A 23,606-nucleotide genomic window follows, 5' to 3' on the forward strand; every position below is an offset into this window, starting at 1 on the left:
TTCACACATTTTAATTTGTTAATGCTCTTTCAAATACAAATCAATAAATAAATCTAAAGTTATCTTCCTTAAACTGAAAGCAAATGTCTGCAATGTCATTTAAATTAATAAAAAATATATAGCTATATATATTTATCTTCCTGATGAAGTGGTGTAGAGGAGGATTTTTTTTTTTAAAAGAAGACCTAAACATTCAGCTACAATTTGCCGGAAAGTACATCTGAGATGCAAGCCTCGATTTGATGTTTTGGTGAAAGAAACTTTTGTATTTATTCATAAATGATGTAAATAAAGTCCAAGACATATTCAGTGACTTTTAAATGTTCATGTTTCCATCCCCTGACTTGTCTGAAGAAAACTGGAAATAAAACTGATTATTATTGGCAGGTATTATCAAGTTTTAGAGATTTGCTGTCAGTTTGAGTTTGTGGAAGATAATTTTTGAAATTTTTATTCTTTATTTTTATGTATTTATGTTTGAAATGGCACAAAGAAATTAAAATGTGTAAAATACCAAGTGTTCCAACACTGGAGGGCACAGTATCCTAACCTTATGATTAGTGCAAAATGAGTGTGGTATTATTACTGTCTTGTTTAAAAATGTTTAATTTTCTGTGTTGCTGGACTTTGTGTGATATCATTGTCATATTGTAGATCATATTGATATGACATTATTGAGATATGATAATTTGGCCATATTGTAGAGCCCTACTGTCAACTAGCTGAAAACTTGGAATATTAATTTACATCTACATTAAAAAGCTTAAAGTGGCAGGGGGTTAAGAGGACTGTAATCAGGGGGGTCTGTTGGGTGAAGACCCCCGAAGCTGAAAGGGAACTAAAGAAAAATGCTTAAAAAGGTGGGGGGTCTGGGAAGAGTGGAGCCCCCACAAAAGCTGAAAGGCAAAAAAGACAAATGTTTAGAAAGGCGGGGTGTCTGGGCAGGCAGAGCTCACCCAGAAGCTGAAAGGTTTTAGTCATGCTCATGATCCCAAGAACCATTTTACTTACAAAAAAAAAAAGTCTGAAGGACCTAAATGATATGGTTATACGGTGAGGAGCTTCCAGGCATAAAAAAAAATGCATGGAGTCTGGAGGGGACCTCCCCCAGATGCTGAAAGGTTTTAGCCATGCTAATGCTCCCCTCAAGCATTTACTCAAAAAAAGTCTGAAGGACCTAAATGACATGTCTGCAGCATATACATATTAAAGAATAAATGCTAATAATAAAAATACACTACAACATGAACAAAAATTCCAAAATTGAAGAGTTGATTATACAGTAAAAATGTGTAACTTATACTCCAGAAAATATTGCACATTAAAATATCCATGCAAACTGTTATTTATTTTCTTATTTGAACAGTGCATTCTTTTTTAGAGTGCACCATCTCTGCATTCCTTTGTGATGTGTGTGGAAATCATGCCACATAAACAATGATATTAGAGGGAGATATGGTTCTGCCACCAATAAAGAATTTCATGAACAATGTCACACTTGCCCAGTTATGCAAGTCTCTAAGTATGTGCTGGCACCGTGTTTCACTGCATTCCCCGCAACACAGAACAGCTTTGGGTCCTGAATGGCAACCATCCACAGAGACAACAGTTATGGAATGGAAGTCCTCTTTCAAAGGATCCATGATATTATCAATTGTACTGGATGAGGGTTCAGCCCAGGAAAAGACAGAAGCTGTTCATTCTCAAAGGCACCATCAAGAAAATTCCTTTTTACATTAGTGGCAACCTCATACCCCACAGTGAGAGAAGAGCAAGTTAAGAGCTTTAGTTACTGGTGTAGCATCCCCCTTCCTGACTGCCACTGAGGCACAGCAATCAAGACAATGCCTTTAAAAGCTTATAAACCATCAATAAAACAGACATCCTTGATAACACTGCTCAACAATTTGTATTATTATTATTATTATTTGCTTGCATGGACTTTGATAACTGATTTAGGGTATTCTGGGCTGCTGAATCTGAGCTCAGATTTCCTCTATCACATTCCGTTGTTTGCAATCTGCATGTTCTGTATTGATGGATTGTGCCAAAGTTGCTCATGCACTCACGTGTTTGATGCCACTAATCATGCACAAAAGCAGCTTCAAATGCCTAGTTTTTAAACCAGGGTAGTGAAATGTGAACAAGAGCCATAATATTGTTAATGGCACAGAAGAGGTGTGTCAGATGGCAGCTCTTACTTCAATGTTTGATACAACAAATATGTTTGCATATCTCAAAATGTGATGTGATGGGCAAAAACTAGCACCAGATTGGGATTCAGTGCCCCCAAATGACCCAAAATCCATTGAAAACCTCCATGCAATAAAAATCACATTGACCAGTGTTATCAGAAGGCCTGGAAAATTAAAATTGTTTAGGTCTTCTAAACCTTAGGTCTTCTATCCTGGCCCCTGCAGATTTATGAAGTGACACTATCGTAGTTAAAAAATCAACCAGTGTCTGATCAACAAAGTCAATCAATCAATCAATCAGTTTTTTATATAGCGCCAAATCACAACAAACAGTTGCCCCAAGGCGCTTTATATTGTAAGGCAAGGCCATACAATAATTATGTAAAACCCCAACGGTCAAAACGACCCCCTGTGAGCAAGCACTTGGCTACAGTGGGAAGGAAAAACTCCCTTTTAACAGGAAGAAACCTCCAGCAGAACCAGGCTCAGGGAGGGGCAGTCTTCTGCTAGGACTGGTTGGGGCTGAGGGAGAGAACCAGGAAAAAGACATGCTGTGGAGGGGAGCAGAGATCGATCACTAATGATTAAATGCAGAGTGGTGCATACAGAGCAAAAAGAGAAAGAAACAGTGCATCATGGGAACCCCCCAGCAGTCTACGTCTATAGCAGCATAACTAAGGGATGGTTCAGGGTCACCTGATCCAGCCCTAACTATAAGCTTTAGCAAAAAGGAAAGTTTTAAGCCTAACTTAAAAGTAGAGAGGGGTGTCTGTCTCCCTGATCTGAATTGGGAGCTGGTTCCACAGGAGAGGAGCCTGAAAGCTGAAGGCTCTGCCTCCCATTCTACTCTTACAAACCCTAGGAACTACAAGTAAGCCTGCAGTCTGAGAGCGAAGCGCTCTATTGGGGTGATATGGTACTACAAGGTCCCTAAGATAAGATGGGACCTGATTATTCAAAACCTTATAAGTAAGAAGAAGAATTTTAAATTCTATTCTAGAATTAACAGGAAGCCAATGAAGAGAGGCCAATATGGGTGAGATATGCTCTCTCCTTCTAGTCCCCGTTAGTACTCTAGCTGCAGCAAAGTGCTTCAAAGATCACTGGATGTTCCTTCAATGTTTGCCCCAGCAGATCTTTATAGCCAATCTGTAAAGTTACAGTTCCATCTCTCTTCACTGACTGAGAAATTCAAGGGAGGAAAGTTATACAGGATGCTCTGTGATTCATCTGACAAGAACAATCAGGTGTTCAAACCAGTAGAAGTGGTCAGCAGACAGCAGTCTCAGAAGGATAATCAAGTCTCAAAATGAAAAAGTATTTCTGATGAACACAGCAGCTATTGTACATTTTCCTTACATTAGATCTGTCAGCAAGAGCTCATGGGGTTCATGTACTTGTGACTGAGGAACTCTACTTACTGGATTAAAGGAAGCTACAAGCAAAAACAGCTAGATCTGTGAAGCAGTGTGCTTGGATCCAGTGTTAATATGCACAGACTATATCACTGAGTTGGCTAGGACCCTTGCCTCCATTCAACCTATGAATGGTGTCATGAAAATGTGGCTTTTGGTGTGAATTTCGGTCCATTGTGCTGGAAAAAAATGACACCAAACAAAGCAAAGTAAACAGTTTTTAAAAGTAAATTATAAATGTAAAACCAAAGGCAGTCAAAAACAGACAATTATACCCTGGACCACAGAGGGTTCAAGGACCCATACTAATAGGATTTGCATGTCTGATCAGCACCATGGACAGTTCACATTGAAAGGCTTTTCAAGCATTCATGTGTGATTTCTATGGGAACATGTAAAATTTATATTTGCAAAATTGCTTAAACACTCTTCACTCTTAAAATTGATCTTTGTAACATCGGCACTGCTTGGAAGCTCCCAGAAAGATAAAATGTGAGGCCTTTGAGGAATGTGCTAAATAACTTGATTCCTTTATTACTCTAACATGGCAAACTTGGAGTTATTTTAATTTCTGCAGCTGATTAAAGGAGGTGTGTGGGACCTAAACAAAACATAGGCAGTGACAGCAGTGAATATCAAACTTTTAAAAAAGAACTCCAGCTACAGATTCCTCCTTGATTTAAATGGTTTTGATAGCTGTCTGGTTCATCATACCTTCAGTCCATAGGTTGAGTGGTCTGAAGCTGATTTTCTCTTAAATATTCCACCCAATACCTTTTCTACACAAGCATTTTTGTTTGATGCTGCTTTGATCTCCTCATCAGCCCAGTTATACTCCAACTTGTCTCTTTGCTCTACTTCTCACCTTACTTCCTATCTATGCATGCTCCATTCTACCGCTTCCAACTCGTGGTTTCACCTCATCACATTTCTTTCTCCTTTCAGGCATAATTATTCCCTCTGCCAACAGAGTTGGCTGAGGTTATGTTATCTTCCCTGTGTGTTTGTTTGTCTGTTTGTGAACAGCCTGGAGCCTGCAATTTTTATATATTATGAAATTTTTACTGAAAATTCATATCCTGATTGGCAAGAAGTGATTACATTTTCAAGGTCTTAGGTCAAATGGCAAAGTCATGAAAAATCCCTATCTTTAACACTGAATGAGTTTTCAAAAATTCATAACTGCCAAAAAAGATCAATTTACTTTCATGTTTGAGAGCATTATGTCAGATGGTATCCTTTATCGACTGACAAACTTTGATCCAGATCTGATAAAGATTACAGATTTTGTGGCTATTTAAATATAACATTGAAAAGCCCATTTAATGTATATTTTACATTAAATCTTAATTAAACGTGCACCAATCACTCTCATATTTGAAAGTGAGGCGCAAACTGGCACTCACTATCACCTGACAAAGTTTGAGTTGCGGATTTTGTGGACATTTGAATTTAATATTGAAAAGCCTATTTAATGTACATTTTTCTTTATATGTCAAAGTGCCTCAATCACTTTCAATGAATGGGCTGTTTGAACCACATCTCATCCGTATTGCGGATTTAGCAGATATTTGATTGTTTTTAACATTGAAAAATCCTTTCAATCTATATTTTGTATTATATTTTAGCTTCTGAAGAGGAGTTTGACCTTGAATTTGTTTCCAGGGTAAAATGTGTGCAATTGGAAACTAGTGTTGGCGGAGGTTTGCGCTCTACGAGCGAGGTGCTCTAGTTTCAGTTATTTCCCCTCTCACATGCCTTTCTGTTCTTGTGGTTGATCTTCACAATCCTTCTATTCCTTTTTGTATTACTGTTGTCTGCTGCCCCCCATAATGTTTTCACAATGACACATTTATGTCCTTCATTATCATCATCACCATCATGATCATCCCATTTACTGTTATTGTTAGAAATATAGATGAATCCATAAAAGCTTTTGATGTTTTCTTTCTATTCCACTGCTGGCTATTGGTCTGGCCACAACCAGTCAGGTCAGGTCTGGGAGCATGGGCTAGTGCTGTGCATCACTGTATACACCACACTGGCTGTATCTCAATTCAGGGGTTGCATGGATGGCCACATTTGTCGATAGCATGAGTCATAGTATCGCGACTAGGTTGTCCCATTTTGAAGGCTCCTTGGAATGTGGCCAGTGAATACAACCTTCTTTCGCCAAAAAAAAAATGAAGGGTACATCAGGTGTTTCCTTTGTTGGCCAAACAATGCCATGAGTCATCATTGTGCAATTGTGGCAAGACAAAATTCAAAAACCAAAAAGGCAATTTTGCACGCTATATGTACAATTGTAAATACATAATATTTAAAAGTTTGAAAAAACTATTGAAAAAATTTACTAAACTATGTGTTATGCAGCTGTCAATGTTGCTAGGTGACAAAGGGTAGGGCCGGGATAAGCTAATGATGCAATTACAAAATGCTCTGTGGACTAGATAGTCTCATTTCAGAATGGTTGGTTTGGCCTCTGTGTTGTTGGAAGGCCAGACCTTCAAAGAATGCAGCCTTCAAAGGATACGGCGCCTGAATTCAGACACTGCCTCAATGGAACTGCCCGTAGAAGGAAACATCCAGAATAAGAAAACTGGCTCAGACCCACCTCCCAAAAGATGACATCTGTTTCAGGCAAGTGAAACATGAGTGTTTCTTTGACATTTCCCACTTACTGAGGCCTCAGTATTGAGGCACCTGTATCCTGGATCATGTCCAGAGAGCTGTGGCACATGTCCAACATGTTGTACCCAACATCCCCTCACAATGCAAGCATTATACTTCATTTGGGTCTCCTGAATTAACCTTTCATTCCACATAATGTAATCCCAATGGTACTGAATGATCATCCACAAATACCTAGTACACAAAACAACCTTAGGTCACTGGTTAGCATCCAAGTCTCACAACTAAAGAGTAAGCCAGAAAGAACCAGGTCCAAAAGAAGTACACTTTCTTTCTTCTGCAAAGTCATTGGCATCCCCAAACATCTCTGTCCAGGGACCTCATGACCCCATCAGCTCTTTCCAGGTGTCTATTTTAAAGGCCAAGGTCTCAGAGACACAAATATTACTGCCAAGTAAGTGAATATCTTAATAAGGTGACACTTTCACTGCAAACTGATGCACTTCCACTGCCTGATGCAACTAGCAAATCACTGAAAGGCTGGCTTTTAGCCTTGGTCTAGAACAATCAGAAACCAAGAAACTCCAAACATTCTACTCAGCTTTTAAAGTACCACCATCACAGCACACATACATTAAAAAGAAGTGTAAAAGATAACAGTTTTATCCATTCAAGGTTAGTAAACCTTTCCTCACCAAATTACATTTATTTTGATGTTTTGTTTTTAATTCTCTCATGGTCCTGTGATGTGCTACTTGACTTTTCCGGAGGGTACATCTGCACCAGCACTGCACCTTAACACCAAATTTTTAGAACAACACATCTATTAGTGCAGAAGTGAACCCAACTTGTACTCAGTATTCACAAACAAGGGGCACTGACCTGTGACATTCTGATTATTGATCTTTGATCCTGAAAGCTAACCATCGATGCTGATTGCTGAACTTGATCCCAATTACTTATATTTGATCTCAAGTGCTGAACTTAAATCAAATCACTGCAATCAATTAGTCCTTGATCATGTTCCTGATTTTGGTCCCTTGCTTCTAAATTTTGATCCTGATCTGATCGATGAACATTGATGTCCTGATTACTGATATTTTATCCCAAGTGCTGAAAACTGATGTTGATTACTGAATTTTATTCAGTTGACCAGCCAACACAATAATTGTGCTTTGATGATGATTGCTGACTTTTGGTTCTGATGACTGATATGTGTTCCCAATCAATGAACTTTGATCCCGATCATTGACATTTGAACCTGACCAATAATTACATATTGATCTTAGAGCCTATTGATCTTTTGTCCTATTCATTGTATTAATCTTGATTCCTATTCTTTGATCCTCACCAGTGACGTTTAATGTAGAGTGCTGTTATTTGATCCAGATTTTAGGATCAATGCAATTAGGACCAATAATCAGCTTTCAGGATTTAAATCAAGATCTGCCCCTTGATACTGATCCTCACTGAAATAGAGTATTTGGAGCTCTACATTGTTCATTGTTTCATGAAAATGTGTTCATTAGTTTGTGTATAATCAAGCTCACAATAACCAAGTAAGAAAACATTAACAAACCAATGCTGGTGATCACATAATCTCTGGCATAGGATGTCAACAGACTGATTTCCAGGCATGTGCACACATTATCTTCACCAAGGCTCATTACTGCATCTTCACATACGAATTTCAGTAACCACACACACTCACACAAATTCATTATTATTATTACCCTGCGGGACTGGATCTCCTTGACGTATAATGGCAACAGGAATTCAGATACTCCTTCCAGTCTGACCCCTTCCTTTGTCACCCGAAGGTTTCCCATACCATCCTAAAAAGAAAGTAAAGACAGGAAAAAGAAAGGGAGACTGTATCATTGTTTGCTCAGGGAAAAAAAAAAAAATGTAATTCCAAACTCTGTGAAACACTCAAAACTAATTTGATAATATGATATCATTTTGACAAATGAAATATATTTCCTGTAGACAAGCAATGTACGTATTAGTGAGCACATAAATACCCTGAACTTACAGAAGTAATGTACATTGCTTGCCTTTAAATATCCATTTAACAGTGTGATCCCAGCTGTGTTTAAATAAGTTTAAACTCCAGAGGGCGAAAAAAAAAAAAAAAATCAAATGGACCATTTGTAAACATTTCTTACAAATTGGTGAAGTATTGAGACCCCTTGTATCACAGCTCATGACATGTACCTTTTGGTGTGGACTCCTGAACAATGTTTCATAATACAGGTTTTGCAAAGGTTTAGAAACACCTGTGTAGCAGTGTTTTGAGTTAGCTATTACTAATTTACAGTACTGGCAAAAGGTTGTGGCACCATCCCCAGCCAGACATTTTATCCATTCCTAAAATTCAGCTTGTTAGCAGGGCAAACTGCAGTTTATTGCTTTTTGTGTTTGCTAATTGGTTCAGTTCATCCCACAGCTGTATGGGGATGCATTTTCATATAACTCAAGAATTTAATCTATTATACACCATAAAGTTATGAATTTTTAGGGGTGTGGTTACTTTGAGTGACAGCTAGTGAGCCAGTATGCTAGTGTACCAGATGGCCATGCTAGCAGCAGTGGCTACTTGCTACTGTAGACTTGACCATGTTTATCCTTTTCAGCATTTTATTATTAATAGCTGAGATAATATGGTTTGCTGAGTGTTTGATGTAGTAACAGACCATCTAAAAAGTCTGTGCTCCAGTATTTCCATTGAGCCAAATTTTTCTGTGTTGTGGAGTTCCACAGGGTTCTACTCTTGGGCCTATTCTATTTTCTTGTGTAAGCCTGATCTCAGAAGCTAGCAGTGCAGGGCCTGGTTAGTACACTTGGATGGGAGACCTCTTTGGAAACACCAGCAGCTTGTGTGCGTGTGCGTTCTCCAGGTAAAAGTGGAGTTGCGTCAGGAAAGGGCATCCAGTGTAAACTTGTGACAGATGCCAATGCGGATCTGGCTGTATCTGCTTGTGGCAACCCCAAACAAAATAGGCAGCAGCTGAATGGACAACAACAACATGTTGCCATTGGGTTCAATTATAGCCCAGCACAACCTGTCCCTTTCACTGCTATGTGGGTGATCTGCAATCTATCTGCCTATGAGGACTCATGGAAGCATTTGCGTTATGTTATAAAGCAGTGGCTGTCCCAAAACCTCCTTTACCTGAATGATAGTAAAATTGAGACCATTGCGTTTGAACATTCTGGCATGCCGAATGTGGTAAGAGCAAACTTTGGTGCTCTCACTAATTATGTAAAACCAGCTGTCAAGAATTTGGGAGTGATATTTGACAGCTGTTTGAGGTTTGATCAACAGATAAACTCTGTCTAAATTTTAACTCTCCGCACTTACAGCAGGCCATTACAGGCATCTGGCCCAGCTTACTTAGGTGTTCGGAATAGAGCATGACACGGGAGTGGATTTTCACTCCCGTCCCATCCCGCTCCCAGAAAAAAAAAAATCCCATCCTGCCCAATCCCGGACTGGAGTAAAAAAATAAATCCCATCCCGTCCCACTCCTGTTAAGATGACTCCTAATCCCTCCCACTCAAAATCAGTCCCACTCCCATCTCACTCCTGTATATCTCGCACCGTGATGATCAGTCAGGGACTTGTGACGTGGAGATGTCTTGAGCTTGAAGATGTGAACATGTCCTGTATCTGGTAGCAGCCTGTGAGCAGGACTTATGTCTCTTTTGTCCTTTATTTCACAATTATGAGAGTTTTTGGAGCGAGCAGAAGCACCACAGCAGGGCAGGGGCGTAGCACCAAATTGTAGGCCCTAGGTACTAGCCATATTGAAGCCCCCCCCCCCCCCCCCACTGTTATGTTCTTTTTTATTAACGCAAACACCAAATTTCTAATGCGTAGTCAAACCAGGTCTAAATCATGTATACCTTAGATCACACCTGGGAATCAGAACCCTTTTTAAAGTTGGGGGTCTGAGGGACCAAAATCGTACCATTTTTCTAGAAAATGTGTGCGATTTGGTCCCCCAGACCACCCCACTCTTATATAGCTAGCTTTCAAGCTCACCTCTCTTTTCAATAATTGGTTAGCAGCTGCTTTCCCTCAATTTAGTTTTCTTTCCCTGTCCTTTTTTCTCTTCTTTTTTGAAATCCAGATTTTTTGAGGAAAGGACATATTTTTATTTCAGCCTAAACACCAGGGCTGCAACTAACGATTATTTTTATTTTACTAATCAGTTCATCAATCGATTATTTTTTTCGAATTATCGTTTTGTTTTGGTTTTTTTTACTTACATGTGAGTTTTGCCATTATTTCTTTAATGTGAGTTATTATTAAAAGGCCTTTATCACACAACATCAACGTTTGACCTTGTAATCAAGTTATGTTATATTCTCGTCAAAACATACCTGGAGTAGTGTTTTGTTTTATTTTGCACATACATACATCACTGACACACCACAAAGAGATTTCTATCAGGTTTAGATGCCTACAGCAACTATCTCAACCACTGACAACATATTACATCAAGAGTCCACTAAAGTATTTAAAGGCCTGACGAAAAGTGTAATATGTTATATTTAATAAGATATTTCATGAAAAAGACACAAATGTGCAGTTTACTGCATTTTTTTTTTCTTGTTGTAAAAACACAGCTTAGATGTGGTTGACCGAAACAAATTGTCATTAAACTTAATAAACAGGGATGAAGTGGAGGTTAAGAGTTACTAGGTGTTACAGGAAACAATTATTTTCTATATTTTTTATGTTCTTTTTTAGTTGGTTTAATCTTTTCTGTTTTGTTTTATCATATTCTTTTTGTCTGTTTCTCTAAAACTTTGTGGCATTATTAGTTATTATTACTATTATTGTTGTTTCTATTATTATTATTGATATATAAATAAAAATAAATGAATAAAATATTACAATTTGTAATACATTTGACTGTTTTACAACAAACGCTGAGCCATGAATTATTATAAAGAAAACAAATGTGCTGACAGCTGCAACAGCTTAATGCTAACTTCAGCATTGTAAACGCCATAGACATGCTAACGTGTTAGCACGGTCCCGTTTTTAAGTTATAAAATACATCTATCAACTGTTTCAGAAGACCATAACAGGTCAGATTAACATAAAAAGGTAAATGTTACTCACAGGCATATGCTCTTTAGGGTTTTAATGGGGAAAAATTAAGATAAGCAAAATAAAGGTGATGGTCTAGTGGTTAAGGTGTTGGGCTTGAGTCCAGAAGATCATGGGTTCAAATCCCTGCCTGACTGGAAAAAGGCCCTTGGGCAAGGCCTTTAATCCCCTATTGCTTCGATTGGTTCAAGGTTCAAAGCAAAGCCGCTCTGCAGAAACGTTGATTATATTGACGAAACTGTTGTGTGGGCCGCTGAAGAGGAGGTACTGCTGGCCCACTACCACCAGAGGGCGCCCTGCTTGGAGTGCGGGCTCCAAGCACGAGAGGGCGCCCAGACCCAGAGGAAGTGACAGCTGTCACTCATTACTCCAGCTGTCACTCATCTACACCCACTATATAAGCCGGACTGCAACTCCACCTCCCCGCCGAGAAATCGACTACCAGTACCAAGGTAATTTCTCTGCTGGACTGACACATTGTGTAAACCAACTGAACTTTTGTTGCAGCCGTTTTCCTGAAGTGTTGCCTTGTCTGGAGGATTGGCGTTTGGTGTGACAGTGACGGCTTCCACCTCGCACCCCATCCAGATAAGTGGTAGATCAGGAGCTGCACGAGTGTGTGTGATTTGGAGGTGCTCCCTCCTAACGCTGTCTGGACTGTACATTACTGAGTGTGCGGTCTTCTATCTTCGAGCCTGCCCACACATCACCTGTGTTTATTGACTGTGAAAATTACGATACATTTCGTTGTGTATTATCACAACATTAAATTGTTACCTTTGGCTTACTCATTGTCCGTTCATTTGCGCGCCCCTGTTGTGGGTCCGTGCTACGACACCTTCCCAACGGAAACGAAAAAATTTGCGGCAAAACAAAGTTATTTAACAACTAATTGATTAAATTATGTTGACAACTATTTTAATAATTGATTAATCGATTAGTTGTTTCAGCACTGCTAAACACCTCCTCTTCTGTGAGATCCCGTTTTGGATGTGTGTGTGTGGGGGGGAGTGCTGCCTGTGAGCCTGGACCTAAACTATTGTACAACTGTGCAGGGGTGGAAGGGCCCTCAGAGATCTTTCAATATTATTGTTAGAGCAGAATTATGTTTTGCACATTTATACTTCATTCAAATATATTCATTTACAACATGAATTGTATGGACATTAATAATATGCAACACCAAAAATGTATTTATTGCCAGTTTGTTGTGGGCCCCCCCATGCTCTGGCCCTGGTACATAGTACCCTTGATTAATTAGGATTATTTTATTTGTATGTAGCACTGTAAGCCCTAATTATCAGATTTCCATAGATTGGTGAAAGGTACTGAGAAATCTTCCAATCATTATTTTTAATCCCACAACCAACTCACCAGTTATGAAAACATCCACCAAGTCACAAAAGGAATGCATTAATCAAACACCTGAATCAATATTAGCCAGTTAGCCTTATTTGGTAAACACAGATGGCAGTTATGTCAGGCTTCACCTGTCAAGTTCAGTGTTTCTCCTACACTCTCCCTGATGCTTGGGAAGTGTCAGTCCACTGTCAGATGTGATTTGTGTTGATCATAAATATAATAATATGACTCCACTTAAAAATATAGTCTAATTATGCCAGAAACACACAGACAGGAAAAAGGAAGTGAGAATGACCAAGTCAGTATTTTATTACTGTAAAAGGCTTGTTCTTGCTGTGGTCTGTGGGTTGAGGTTGATGCGTTGTGTCATCAATAAAATATGTATTTCAGTTATGATAAAGTATCTTCACACTTCAGCGAGCCTCATTGTGGCTCTCAAACTGTCATCACTGCTTGGATATCAATGGTAATCTCGTCATAAAAAGGTCTGAGCAGTGAAAAAACACTGGCAATCTCATACAGTCCATGCAAAAACATAATTGAAGACATTTAGCCTTTTTTTTCTACAAGAAATGTCACTGATGAAGACACTGGCATGTTTTAAGGCCTTAGATTTTAGACCAGAGATTCCCAAAGTGTGGGCCACACCCATTGATCCAGTGTTCATAAAAACAATACAAAAGCCACTGATTTTCAATTTTTAAATAAAATATAAAAAGCGCCAGAAATATTTATGATTACTTTTAAACTGTAAAATTAACTTCAAGCCAAGAGACTTTAATCACATGCTCATTCATTCATGTGTCATCTTAATTATCTGACATACTTAAAGTAATTTATATGGAAATACTTAATCTTGTCTTATGTGATGAATAAAACTGTGGTTAAAGGTTTTGGTGGGACCCAGAAGATATTAGATTTTAAAGTGCGTTGTGGACGTTATCAAGTTTGGGAATGATTGATTTGGACAATCAAACTCTTTATTAGACAATTTAAAATTCAAAAGGCATTCAATAGTAGGGTGCCTTTGACCAACAGCTTGAAAGATGTTAACTGCAGTCGGCCCCTCTTAGGGGCCTCTTGAACAATTGAAATACCAATGAAACCATCATTTGGTGCATCAAATAAAACTACAGACAATCATTCAGGTATGTTTTGTTTGACTTCTACTTAGTGCTTGCTGCTGTTGATCAACTGGAAGCTTTTCTGCTTCAACAGATTGCCAACATTTCCCTTGAATCAGTGGATTGTGGATGGCGACTGGTCTCCACTCAAACATTTGGTTTTCTAATCACAACAGAAAAAAAGCTACAAGCTGTATTACAAAGAACTTTGTGTGTGCAATAGCAAGCATTTTTTTTTTTTTTTACAATAATACCTCAGTATTTGTGCTATTCCTCTGAAACTAACCATCTAGCGATCCATTTTGTATACCCGCACACTCCATTTAAGGGTCACAGGGACAAAGATTGAACACTTTGGTGTGAATGCCAGGCATCATGTTTGGAGGAACCAGGCACCATCCCTACAGTGAAGCATGGTGGTGGCAGCATCATGCCGTGGGGATGTTTTTCAGCAGCAGAAACTGGGAGACTAGTCAGGATTGAGGGAAAGATGAATGCAGCAATGTACAGAGACATCCTGGATGAAAATCCGCTCCAGAGCGCTCTTGATCTCAGACTGGGGTGACGGTTCATCTTTCAGTAGGACAATGGCCCTAAGCACAGGCAAAATATTGAAGGAGTGGCTTCAGGACAACTCTGTGAATGTTCTTGAGTGGCCCAGCCAGCCCAGACCTGAATCAGATTGATCATCTCTGGAGACGTGAAAATGATGCTCCCTACTGACGCTCCCCATCCAACCTGATGGAGCTTCAGAGGTGCTGCAGAGAAGGGATGGGCAAAACTGCCCAAAGATAGGTGCACCAAGCTTGTGGTATTATATTCAAGAAGACGTGAGGCTGTATTGCTGCCAAAGGTGCATCAAAAGGTATTGACAAAGGGTTTGGATACTTATGTACATGTGATTTCTTATTTTATTTTTTTAATTTGTCAAAAATCATGTTGTCATTATGGGGTATTGTGAAGTAGAATTTTGAGGGAAAAATGAATTTGCCCTATTTTGGAAAATGTGGAAAAAGTGAAACACTGTCAATACTTTCTGGATGTACTGTATGGTGGCCCTGCATGAGACGGCATCCTGTTCCAAGGTGTACCCTGCCTCATGCCCTATTGACTGCTGGGACAGGCTCCACCCCCCCGATCCTTGATTAGTGTAAGCGAAGATAGAAAATGGATGGATGAACATCTAAACCTTATTGTCTCATTTTTGTGTAAGTATTTTTACTGTCACAGTGTATCATATATCAAATCAGGTATACTTTTGGACTGTGCATGTAATTCAAAACGTAGTTGACTCTATATAATGCCCCACTGCTTAAAAGATGACATTTGATAACTCTTAAAAATATCAGATTTGATAATTGGACATTTCGTTTGGCTCGGGTAGGTCAATGAAAGTGGACATATGTCATAGTGAGTCCCAGTATTTTTGCTTTACCAGTTATTTTTGTAATCTACCAGTAGAAATCCTAAGCTTTTAATGATACCAAATTTGTAGGTTTGCATCATCTTTTGCCAAAGTTGAAGCAACTTTAACTTTTCACTGCTGTACAAACTGAAATTGACCTTTGTCACCATTCTTGCAGTTTTTTTTTTTTGTTTTTTTTTTAACACCATAACATTTAGTAATGGTTGGTCCAAACTATACCTTTTTTGGAATCTGTATGTTCAGACAAATAACGTGGTATAGTTTTCAATATCACTGGAGCATTTGTAAATTTTGACCCATGTGTAATTGTTTAATTGTCCTCTACCTGGCTGCCTATTGAAAATTCAAGTGGTGAGTCAAGAGTATTTGTGCCAAATTTGATTCTTGCATCACTATTTGAAGGATTGTTTCAGTTATCTGCTGCACTACATGTTCAGAGGCCACATAATTGCAGAAACTAAATATGTTGTTCATACAAATAAACACATATACTGTTTCCTTTAGACGAGTCACGTGGTGGATCCATAAACATTTCAATGTCATTGAATATGTCTTGGACTTGATATTCATCAATCATGCAGTCTGATGGTACTGTATGGAAACATATGTCTGGCATAGGCTGTTCTCAAAAATGGAGTGACTGTGAAAGAAGGAAACTAGTGAGGGAAGCCATCAAGACAGGCATGAAACCTGTGTAGGAGTTATAAGCTTCTATGGCCGTGGACTGCAGAAACTGTGCAGGTTGCAGCCAATATATACCTTCCTGGTGGAGCGGAGCAGGAGAAGAATTTTCATACAAGAAAATAGATCAAATGTAGACTTGAATCTGCCAAACCCCAGCTGAAATTTCACATCTTCTTTTAAGAAAATCCTTTTCTGTGCCACTCCACCATGAAGCTGTATAACTGGTGATGCAATGAACTGGAAGCTGTTACTAAGAGCTCCTGTGTCGCATCAATCACACACGTTATTGAGCTCAGAAACATCGTGTCTCCTCTTTAGAACCACTTTGATCGTCTGCCGACTGGAAAAAAAAAAAAAAGCCTATGCAGGATACAAATGTGAATCTTTGTAGAGTGTAGAACAGTAGCCAAATATATGCAATCCATTCATGCCTCAGGCAACATCTCATGTGATGCCTTCATGAACCTTGAGAATAACAGAAAACAAATGGGCTTACAAGGAAATATTACCAAGCAACAAACTAACTGCGATGGACCTGTACAGCATAGAATAATAAAAATAAGTACACAGCATCCAAACTAGATCACCTCACTCATAGATGGCAATCCTTTGCCAACAAAAAAATTTCAAGGTCAGTCTTGTTCGAAGTAGCTTTTCATAAGCTAAAATATAATGCAAAAGATCAAAAGGGCTTTTCACTGTTAAAATCAAATGTCCACAAAATCCACAATCCAGAACTTTGTCAGGACATAAGTGCCAGCCTGCACTCCACTTTCAAATATGAGAAAGATTGGGGCATGTTTGTAAGATGTAATGTAAAATATTACATTAAATTGTGTTTCAATGTTAATTTTAAATGGTCACAACATCTGTAATGTGGATCAGATCCAGATCAAACTGTCAGTCGATAAAGGACCCCATCCTACATAACTCTGGCAAATATGAAAAAAATGAATTATTTTTGAAAATTCATTCAAAGCGAAACAATTGATTTTTCAAATTTTTCAAGATTTTTCCTCAATTTGACCTGTGACCTTGAAAATTGAATCAGTTCTTGCCTATCAGTATATGAATCCTCTGTGAAAAGTTTCATAACGATATATGAAAGATTGTCAGTAGCTGTTCACAAACAAACAGGGATGAAAACATAACCTCTGCCCGAATTTATTGGTGGAGATAATGTATAAATGTAATACAAAACAAAAATGACCCTATCTTCTACCGGTACAAAGCAGCACACAGTGTGTCATTGCTACTTCCAGTGAAAGTGTGATGTCATGAAAATAATTAAATGTTTGAAACCGTCGTGCCTGAAAAGTTGTACACATTTGGATGTATGATTTATGTAGAAATTTGTGCATACCCCATGTATTTTCCACCAAGAGGCAGTGATGACATCACTGATGCCAAGCTGGAGGATCATCCGAGTGAAAATGAAGTGGTAAGTTGTTGTTTTAACTTGTTGTAACCCTAAACCGAAGCATAACCTCAACCTTAAATAAAACGCAAATGTGTGTTCCAGAGCTTTAAGCATAAAATGTGCTTTGTGCAAATTCAAAGAAATATGCACTAAATATAGCTCTGAGATTGTCATATCATTTGAAAGAATATGTTGTCCAGTAATGCACTTGTGGTTTTCACTTCCCTTTTTGTTGTATGTGAAAGCTATTGGTCTAACAAATTGGTGTTTTTAGTGCAGATGGATTGTTATCATGTGACACACCATATACCATTATTAAACCCATTTTGTGCACAGATTATGCATATCTAAAATAACACAGTGGAGGTGAGCATGCACCAGATGCACTTGCACTACACACAGCAAATTTTGTGTTAATTTTCAGTGTTTGATGTGTCACTGTAACATGTTGTGTTCTTGTCTTAATTTCAACTTGTAAATTGATATCACATTTGCGTCAACACCTGAGTCATCTTACTGTCAAATTTCAGAGCATGAATTCAGCTTTCAACAACCGTTTGATTAACTACATCCAAGAGTAAGTGAGAAATGAGGACGTTCCTGAGTAATGTGGTTTTACATGACGGTGCCATAACAGTGCTGCCACCTACTGATGCATCAGAAGATGGCTGTGCTAAACTCAACATTGTGCTATTGGGAATGTCAGTATGAACTGTCTGACTTTATGTCCCAACATACAAAGCACAAGAAAAAGCAAAATGTAATAGTTGGCCACATAAATTTACCCAGTGTTTAAAATGTACCTTTTTGAAAGTGGAATTTCTCATGTTTCTTTATGTAATATACTGCCCCTTATAAAGAACAAAACAATATGTATCCCTCAGTGTTGAATTTATTGAAAGCCCCGGGTCTCCAGAAACACAGAACACACACGGACTTCATTTCCTGAAAAAGACGTTAACATGGCCGGCATCATGCTTCTGACAAAACAAAATAGGTGGTACAGTGGGTGTCTTTTAGGTCACACAACCTAATCTTAGTGGCTCCCACAGACTGAGGGGAAGCTCCACCCCCTTTTCCCTTGTTTCAAGTGTGTTTGATACAACCCCAATTCCAATGAATTTGGGATGTTGTGTAAACTGTAAAATAAAAACAGAATACAATGATTTGCAAATCCTCTTCAACCTATATCCAATTGAATACACCACAAAGACAAGATATTTAATGTTCAAACTGATAAACGTTATTGTTTTGTGCAAATATTTGCTCATTTTGAAATGGATGCCTGCAACACATTTCAAAAAAGTTGGGACAGTGGTATGTTTACCGCTGTGTTACATCACCTTTCCTTCTAACAACACTCAATAAGTGTTTGGGAACTGAGGACACTAATTGTGAGTGTCATGATTGGGTATAAAAGGAACATCCCCAAAAGGCTCAGCCATTCGCAAGCAAAGATGGGGTGAGGCTCACCACTTTGTGAACAACTGCATGAAAAAATAGTCTAACAGTTTAAGAACAATGTTTCTCAACATTCAGTTGCAAGGAATTTAGGGGTTCCATCATCTACAATCCATAATATATTCAGAAGAACTTTCTACAAGTAAGCGGCAAGGCTGAAAACCAACATACTAGACTGGCCTGCCTGCAGTCCAGACTTGTCGCCCATTGAAATGTGTGGCACTTATGAAGTGCAAAATATGACAAAGGAGACCCCGGACTATTGAACAACTGAAGTTGTACATCAAGGAAGAATGGGAAAGAATTCCATCTACAAAGCTTCAACAATTAGTGTCCTCAGTTCCCAAAGTCTTATTGAGTGTTGTCACAAGGAAAGGTGATGTAACACCGTGGGTAAACACACCACTGTACCAGCTTTTTTGAAACATGTTGCAGGCATAACATTTATGTTATATTTAATGTTTGAACATTAAATATCTTGTCTTTGTGGTGTGTTCAAATGAATATAGGTTGAAGAGGATTTTCAAATCATTGTATTTTGTTTGTATTTACATTTTACACAATGCCCCAACTTCATTAGAATTGGGGTTGTACAACGTAGAACATAATTCCTTTGTTTCTGATCAGATAAAACCAGTTCAGAGCAGTTGTCAGACATACTCATGCAGATGACCAAACTCACCAAAACATAACCATTAAGCATAGCAAATACTTTATAACCAATGTGAAATAATAGAATAATGAATTAGTACAGATATTATCTAAACAAAAGTGTTTAAATAGCACCATTTATTCTGGACACCCGATGGGTATGTGAGAATAAGAATATACTGTGGGTGTTCATTCTAAATTAAATTTGGAATTAATAAATAAATCGATTACTTAAATGAATTTTGCCATGCAGATCATGTGCCACATTTCAAGATAAGGGCCCATTAATAAAGCTTTAACATCATAACATCTCCAAAAAACTGATTGTGCCCCTGCCCACACATACTGCTTTTGTAAATGTACTAGATTTGCATGAATCAAACATAATTTTGGTGTGCAAATACTCTTTAAACAAAGCCCAAAGTAGTAATAGTAGAGACTCACAACTGGAAGTATAATTGCTCTGTATCCCAATTATAATTTTCTCAGAATAATATAGATAATTGTACTCAGATTTAACCCATTAACACTGATAAGGTTAATAACCTCAAGTCACCAACAATGTTATGTGCAGACGCGAGTTGAGGAGCGTGACCAGCGTCTGACTGAACCCAGCGCTAAATAACCAGAAAGCGGTTCCAAAAAACAAAACAATTTATTTTTCTCCCGTGCATAATTGGTGTACACCATAAATGTGCGTCTGTCTGACGAGGTGAAGGACGGCGCGCTCTCCAGCGCCCAAATGGATCAACGCTCGTCGCTTCTGGACCCAGACTCAACCGCCGAACACCCCCAGGTGGATACGACAAACTGACTCTGTGAAGGATGGAAAAGGTGAGGTAAGTCAACAGCTACAACAAATATCCTTCAAAGGCACACACTATCAGCAACACATTCAGGTCTGAATTTAAGCTTTATGTAAATGAGCAGCTTCTCACAACAGGTGGAGGATCATCAGTCCGTACGCTACGGCAGTGCAGAAGCGAGCTGCACAATTCTCATCAATGTTCAAATATACTGCGTAACAAAATACCAAATTACTGTTAACACTTATTCAGACAATCAATCCACCTCTGATGTGTGCTGACAGCATGTGTCCCTCACCCGTCCTCCTTCACAGGCAACGATGTGTCAAACCCAGGCGCGGTCCTCAGCGTCTCACAAAACGAACGTCACAAGCCAAAACCCCCCAACACTGTTGTATGGCTGGGGGGCCTGGCTGCCTTTTTGTTTCTGTCTTTTGTTTTTCCTTCCAGGTGGCTTGCATTTGGGACTGAGTGGCTGTGTTGCTGAGGTTATCAGGACCTCCACCCTGATCACCTGCGGCTCGTCAGGACTCACAGCTGAGGTGCATCTATATGGATTGGAACATGGTGGCATTTAAGACTGGAGTATACAGTGTGTATTTGCCAGAGACTCGACCTTGTGACCAGACGGGTGAGATCGTCGTCTCGGGAGCCATCTCATCATCAGTGGATGCAGAGAACGTCCAGGGTTTGATGCACGGTCTGTGAAAGAGGCGGGGGTGAGGTCTCACGCTCGTCAGCACACCTCCTGAGGTATGTTAGATTTTGTGACTAACATTTATACAGTCAGTAAATGTGGGTGTCCCTCACACCTTTATTATATTGAGCTGTATGTTAGTCATGTATCGGCTTCCACTGCAGTGGAGTTTTGTGAACTGGATGTTCCATGCCTGCAGGTTGGGAAGCTGATTAGTAATCAAGCCAGGAAGTGTTTGCTGTTTGTACACCTTTAAGTGTTCTCTCTGTGTGTAGAGTGTGGACTCACATAATGGTTCCTTCTTTCGCAGACTCGGTTTGTTGCGGCCACCTGGGGGGTGTCGGCGGGGTCCTTGGGTCCGAACAGCGTCTGGCTCCGGACCGTTAGCGCTGCTGGGAGCGCACCACGCCAGACCGCACTTTCTTTTGTTATTTTTTGTATCACTGTTTATGTATTAAATTCAGTTAGCCTTTGTACCGTGCTCTGCTTATTTCATACTGGGTCCTTCAAACGCTGGTCGGTTCTCCGAGCTGCGTCCGACACATAACAAACACACAACAAACACATTGCCAATAATAATAAAAATAAAATAATAATAACAGCAATAACACTGCTAAGAGTCAAATAAATGTGACATTTTACTTTATTTATATCATTTGAGAGTTAAAGCTGAAATTTAGATTAAATTTTTGGCCACATTCACTTTATTTTGTTGTACTCAAAGGATTCACGATCATATATTGCCAATATGATAAAACTTCAATGTTTCTAGAAAAAAAGAGAGAATAGTATTTTGAATGTGACGAAAACTCAATTTCCCAGCATACTGTTCAAGAGTCAAAGGGCATTGCTTGGCTATTGCTGCGTTCCAAACCCTCAGAAGCTCCAAAAGACCCAACATAAAAAACCACACTACTTCTGGAAAGAGTATGTTCATGAGATTATCTTGAAGACAAATATGGATCAACTGCTTAGCCGATTACAGTAGAGCTAAGCTAATGCTATCTTTTGGGCTTGATGATTTCATTTTATTTAATCAGCTTATAATGCTCCAGATCACAACAAAAGCCGTCTCAAGGCGCCACACACAGAACAATTCAACAGAAAAATTAAATAATTAATTAAAAATGAATAAAAAATTCTAATAAATAATTAAAAACAGAAGTAAAAGAATAAAACAGATTAAAAAATCTATTCATAAGAAAAAGAATAAAATTGGGTTTTAAGTCTTGACTTAAAAATATCCACAGACTCCGATTGCCTCACGGTCGATGACATCATCAAAAATGTTTTGCTGATGTGTGGTGGTGCTAACTTAATTACGTGTGAATATATTACATATAGCAGTGATGTCCTTACTAAAATTTTGGTTTTCTAGATGCATTTCAACATTAGTAACATTGTTATCTCAACTGGTCGTAAACGCAACTGCCATGACTGAGACATTAACTCAGATACCTTGGGTTGCTCCATTCCCTCATGAGTTTGAAGTCTAAAATTCTGGTCGAGGGAACGTTCGGGCATTTTTCCCTGAGGCAGAGGTCATGGAAGGCTGAGGAATCTCCTTCTAAGGGTTTTGAACATAGCATATGTATGCTACTGTTTGCTTCACTGAGCCAAAGAAATGCAGTAGACCAGCTGTGCCCAACCCTGTTCCTGGAGGGCGCCCACCCTGCATGTTTTCTAACTCTTCTTGTTCCACTCCAAGGCAAGTAACTCTATCAGGTGCACTTAGCCAACCAAGAGCTGGAAGACATCACTTTAAAAAAAAAAATCAAGTGTGACTTGAATAGGAAGATGTGGAAAACTTGCAGGGTAGGAGCTCATATTCTCCTAGTGCTAGCACTGTGGTCCAAAAAAAAAAAAAAAAAAAAAAAATCAATGACAAAATAGAAGTCAAAATAAATTAAAATAATGCTGATAATAATAATTTAATAATATGTATATGATAACAAGAACCCAATTTATAAATACATTAAATATTTTAATAAATTCACATAAAAAATATGTAATTAACTGAATATAAAAGTTGAGTTCTTCTAAAAGCTGTTGAGTCTAAGGTTTTAAAAACATTCTAGACTCACAACATTCCAACTCATTATGGAAACTGCACAATTTATTACCACCCGTGAAAATGTCAGCTGCCTTTTTTATAAATACTACTCAATCTAGTATTTATAAAAATCCGTAGCTGACATTTGTGAGTTTGTCCTTCATGTATTCTGCATAAGCTAATGTAGCAAACTCACTATACTTGCCATTGGATCCCTCCAGAATAATACTTTACGGAAAAAAATAGCTGTAATTTTGTGATCTACCACATAAATAAATGTACTATTTCAGCAAAACAGTTTTGTTGTGTTTGTGAAAAGTCAAAAGATTGTGCACCTTTACAGCTATTGGGCCTTTCAAATTTCATAAAACTGAGGAAATTTATTTTCTACTGAAATCCAGGCATTATAATCTAGGTTTATTTTTGTAACATGTTACAAAATTACAGATCATTGTAATGAAGAAGACTTATTTAGCTGGGGGGAAATTTCATAGTGAATATTGTCTTTTCCTTCATCACCGTCATGCAGACTAATTACACGAGGAAACGCATGTGC

General features: G+C 38.6%; 1 protein-coding gene across 1 annotated transcript in view; it reads right to left on the bottom strand.

Moving 5' to 3' along the window:
- LOC117527125 (zeta-sarcoglycan) overlaps window positions 1-23,606 on the bottom strand; it is a 1,464,030-nt gene that overhangs the window by 475,240 nt on the left and 965,184 nt on the right. The window contains exon 3 of the mRNA XM_034189309.1: window positions 7,975-8,076. Coding sequence (XP_034045200.1) covers window positions 7,975-8,076 — 102 coding nt within the window. The remainder of the gene's footprint in view (window positions 1-7,974; window positions 8,077-23,606) is intronic.

The sequence above is a fragment of the Thalassophryne amazonica genome, chromosome 15, assembly GCF_902500255.1.
Source record: "Thalassophryne amazonica chromosome 15, fThaAma1.1, whole genome shotgun sequence".
NCBI classification, from domain to species: domain Eukaryota; kingdom Metazoa; phylum Chordata; class Actinopteri; order Batrachoidiformes; family Batrachoididae; genus Thalassophryne; species Thalassophryne amazonica.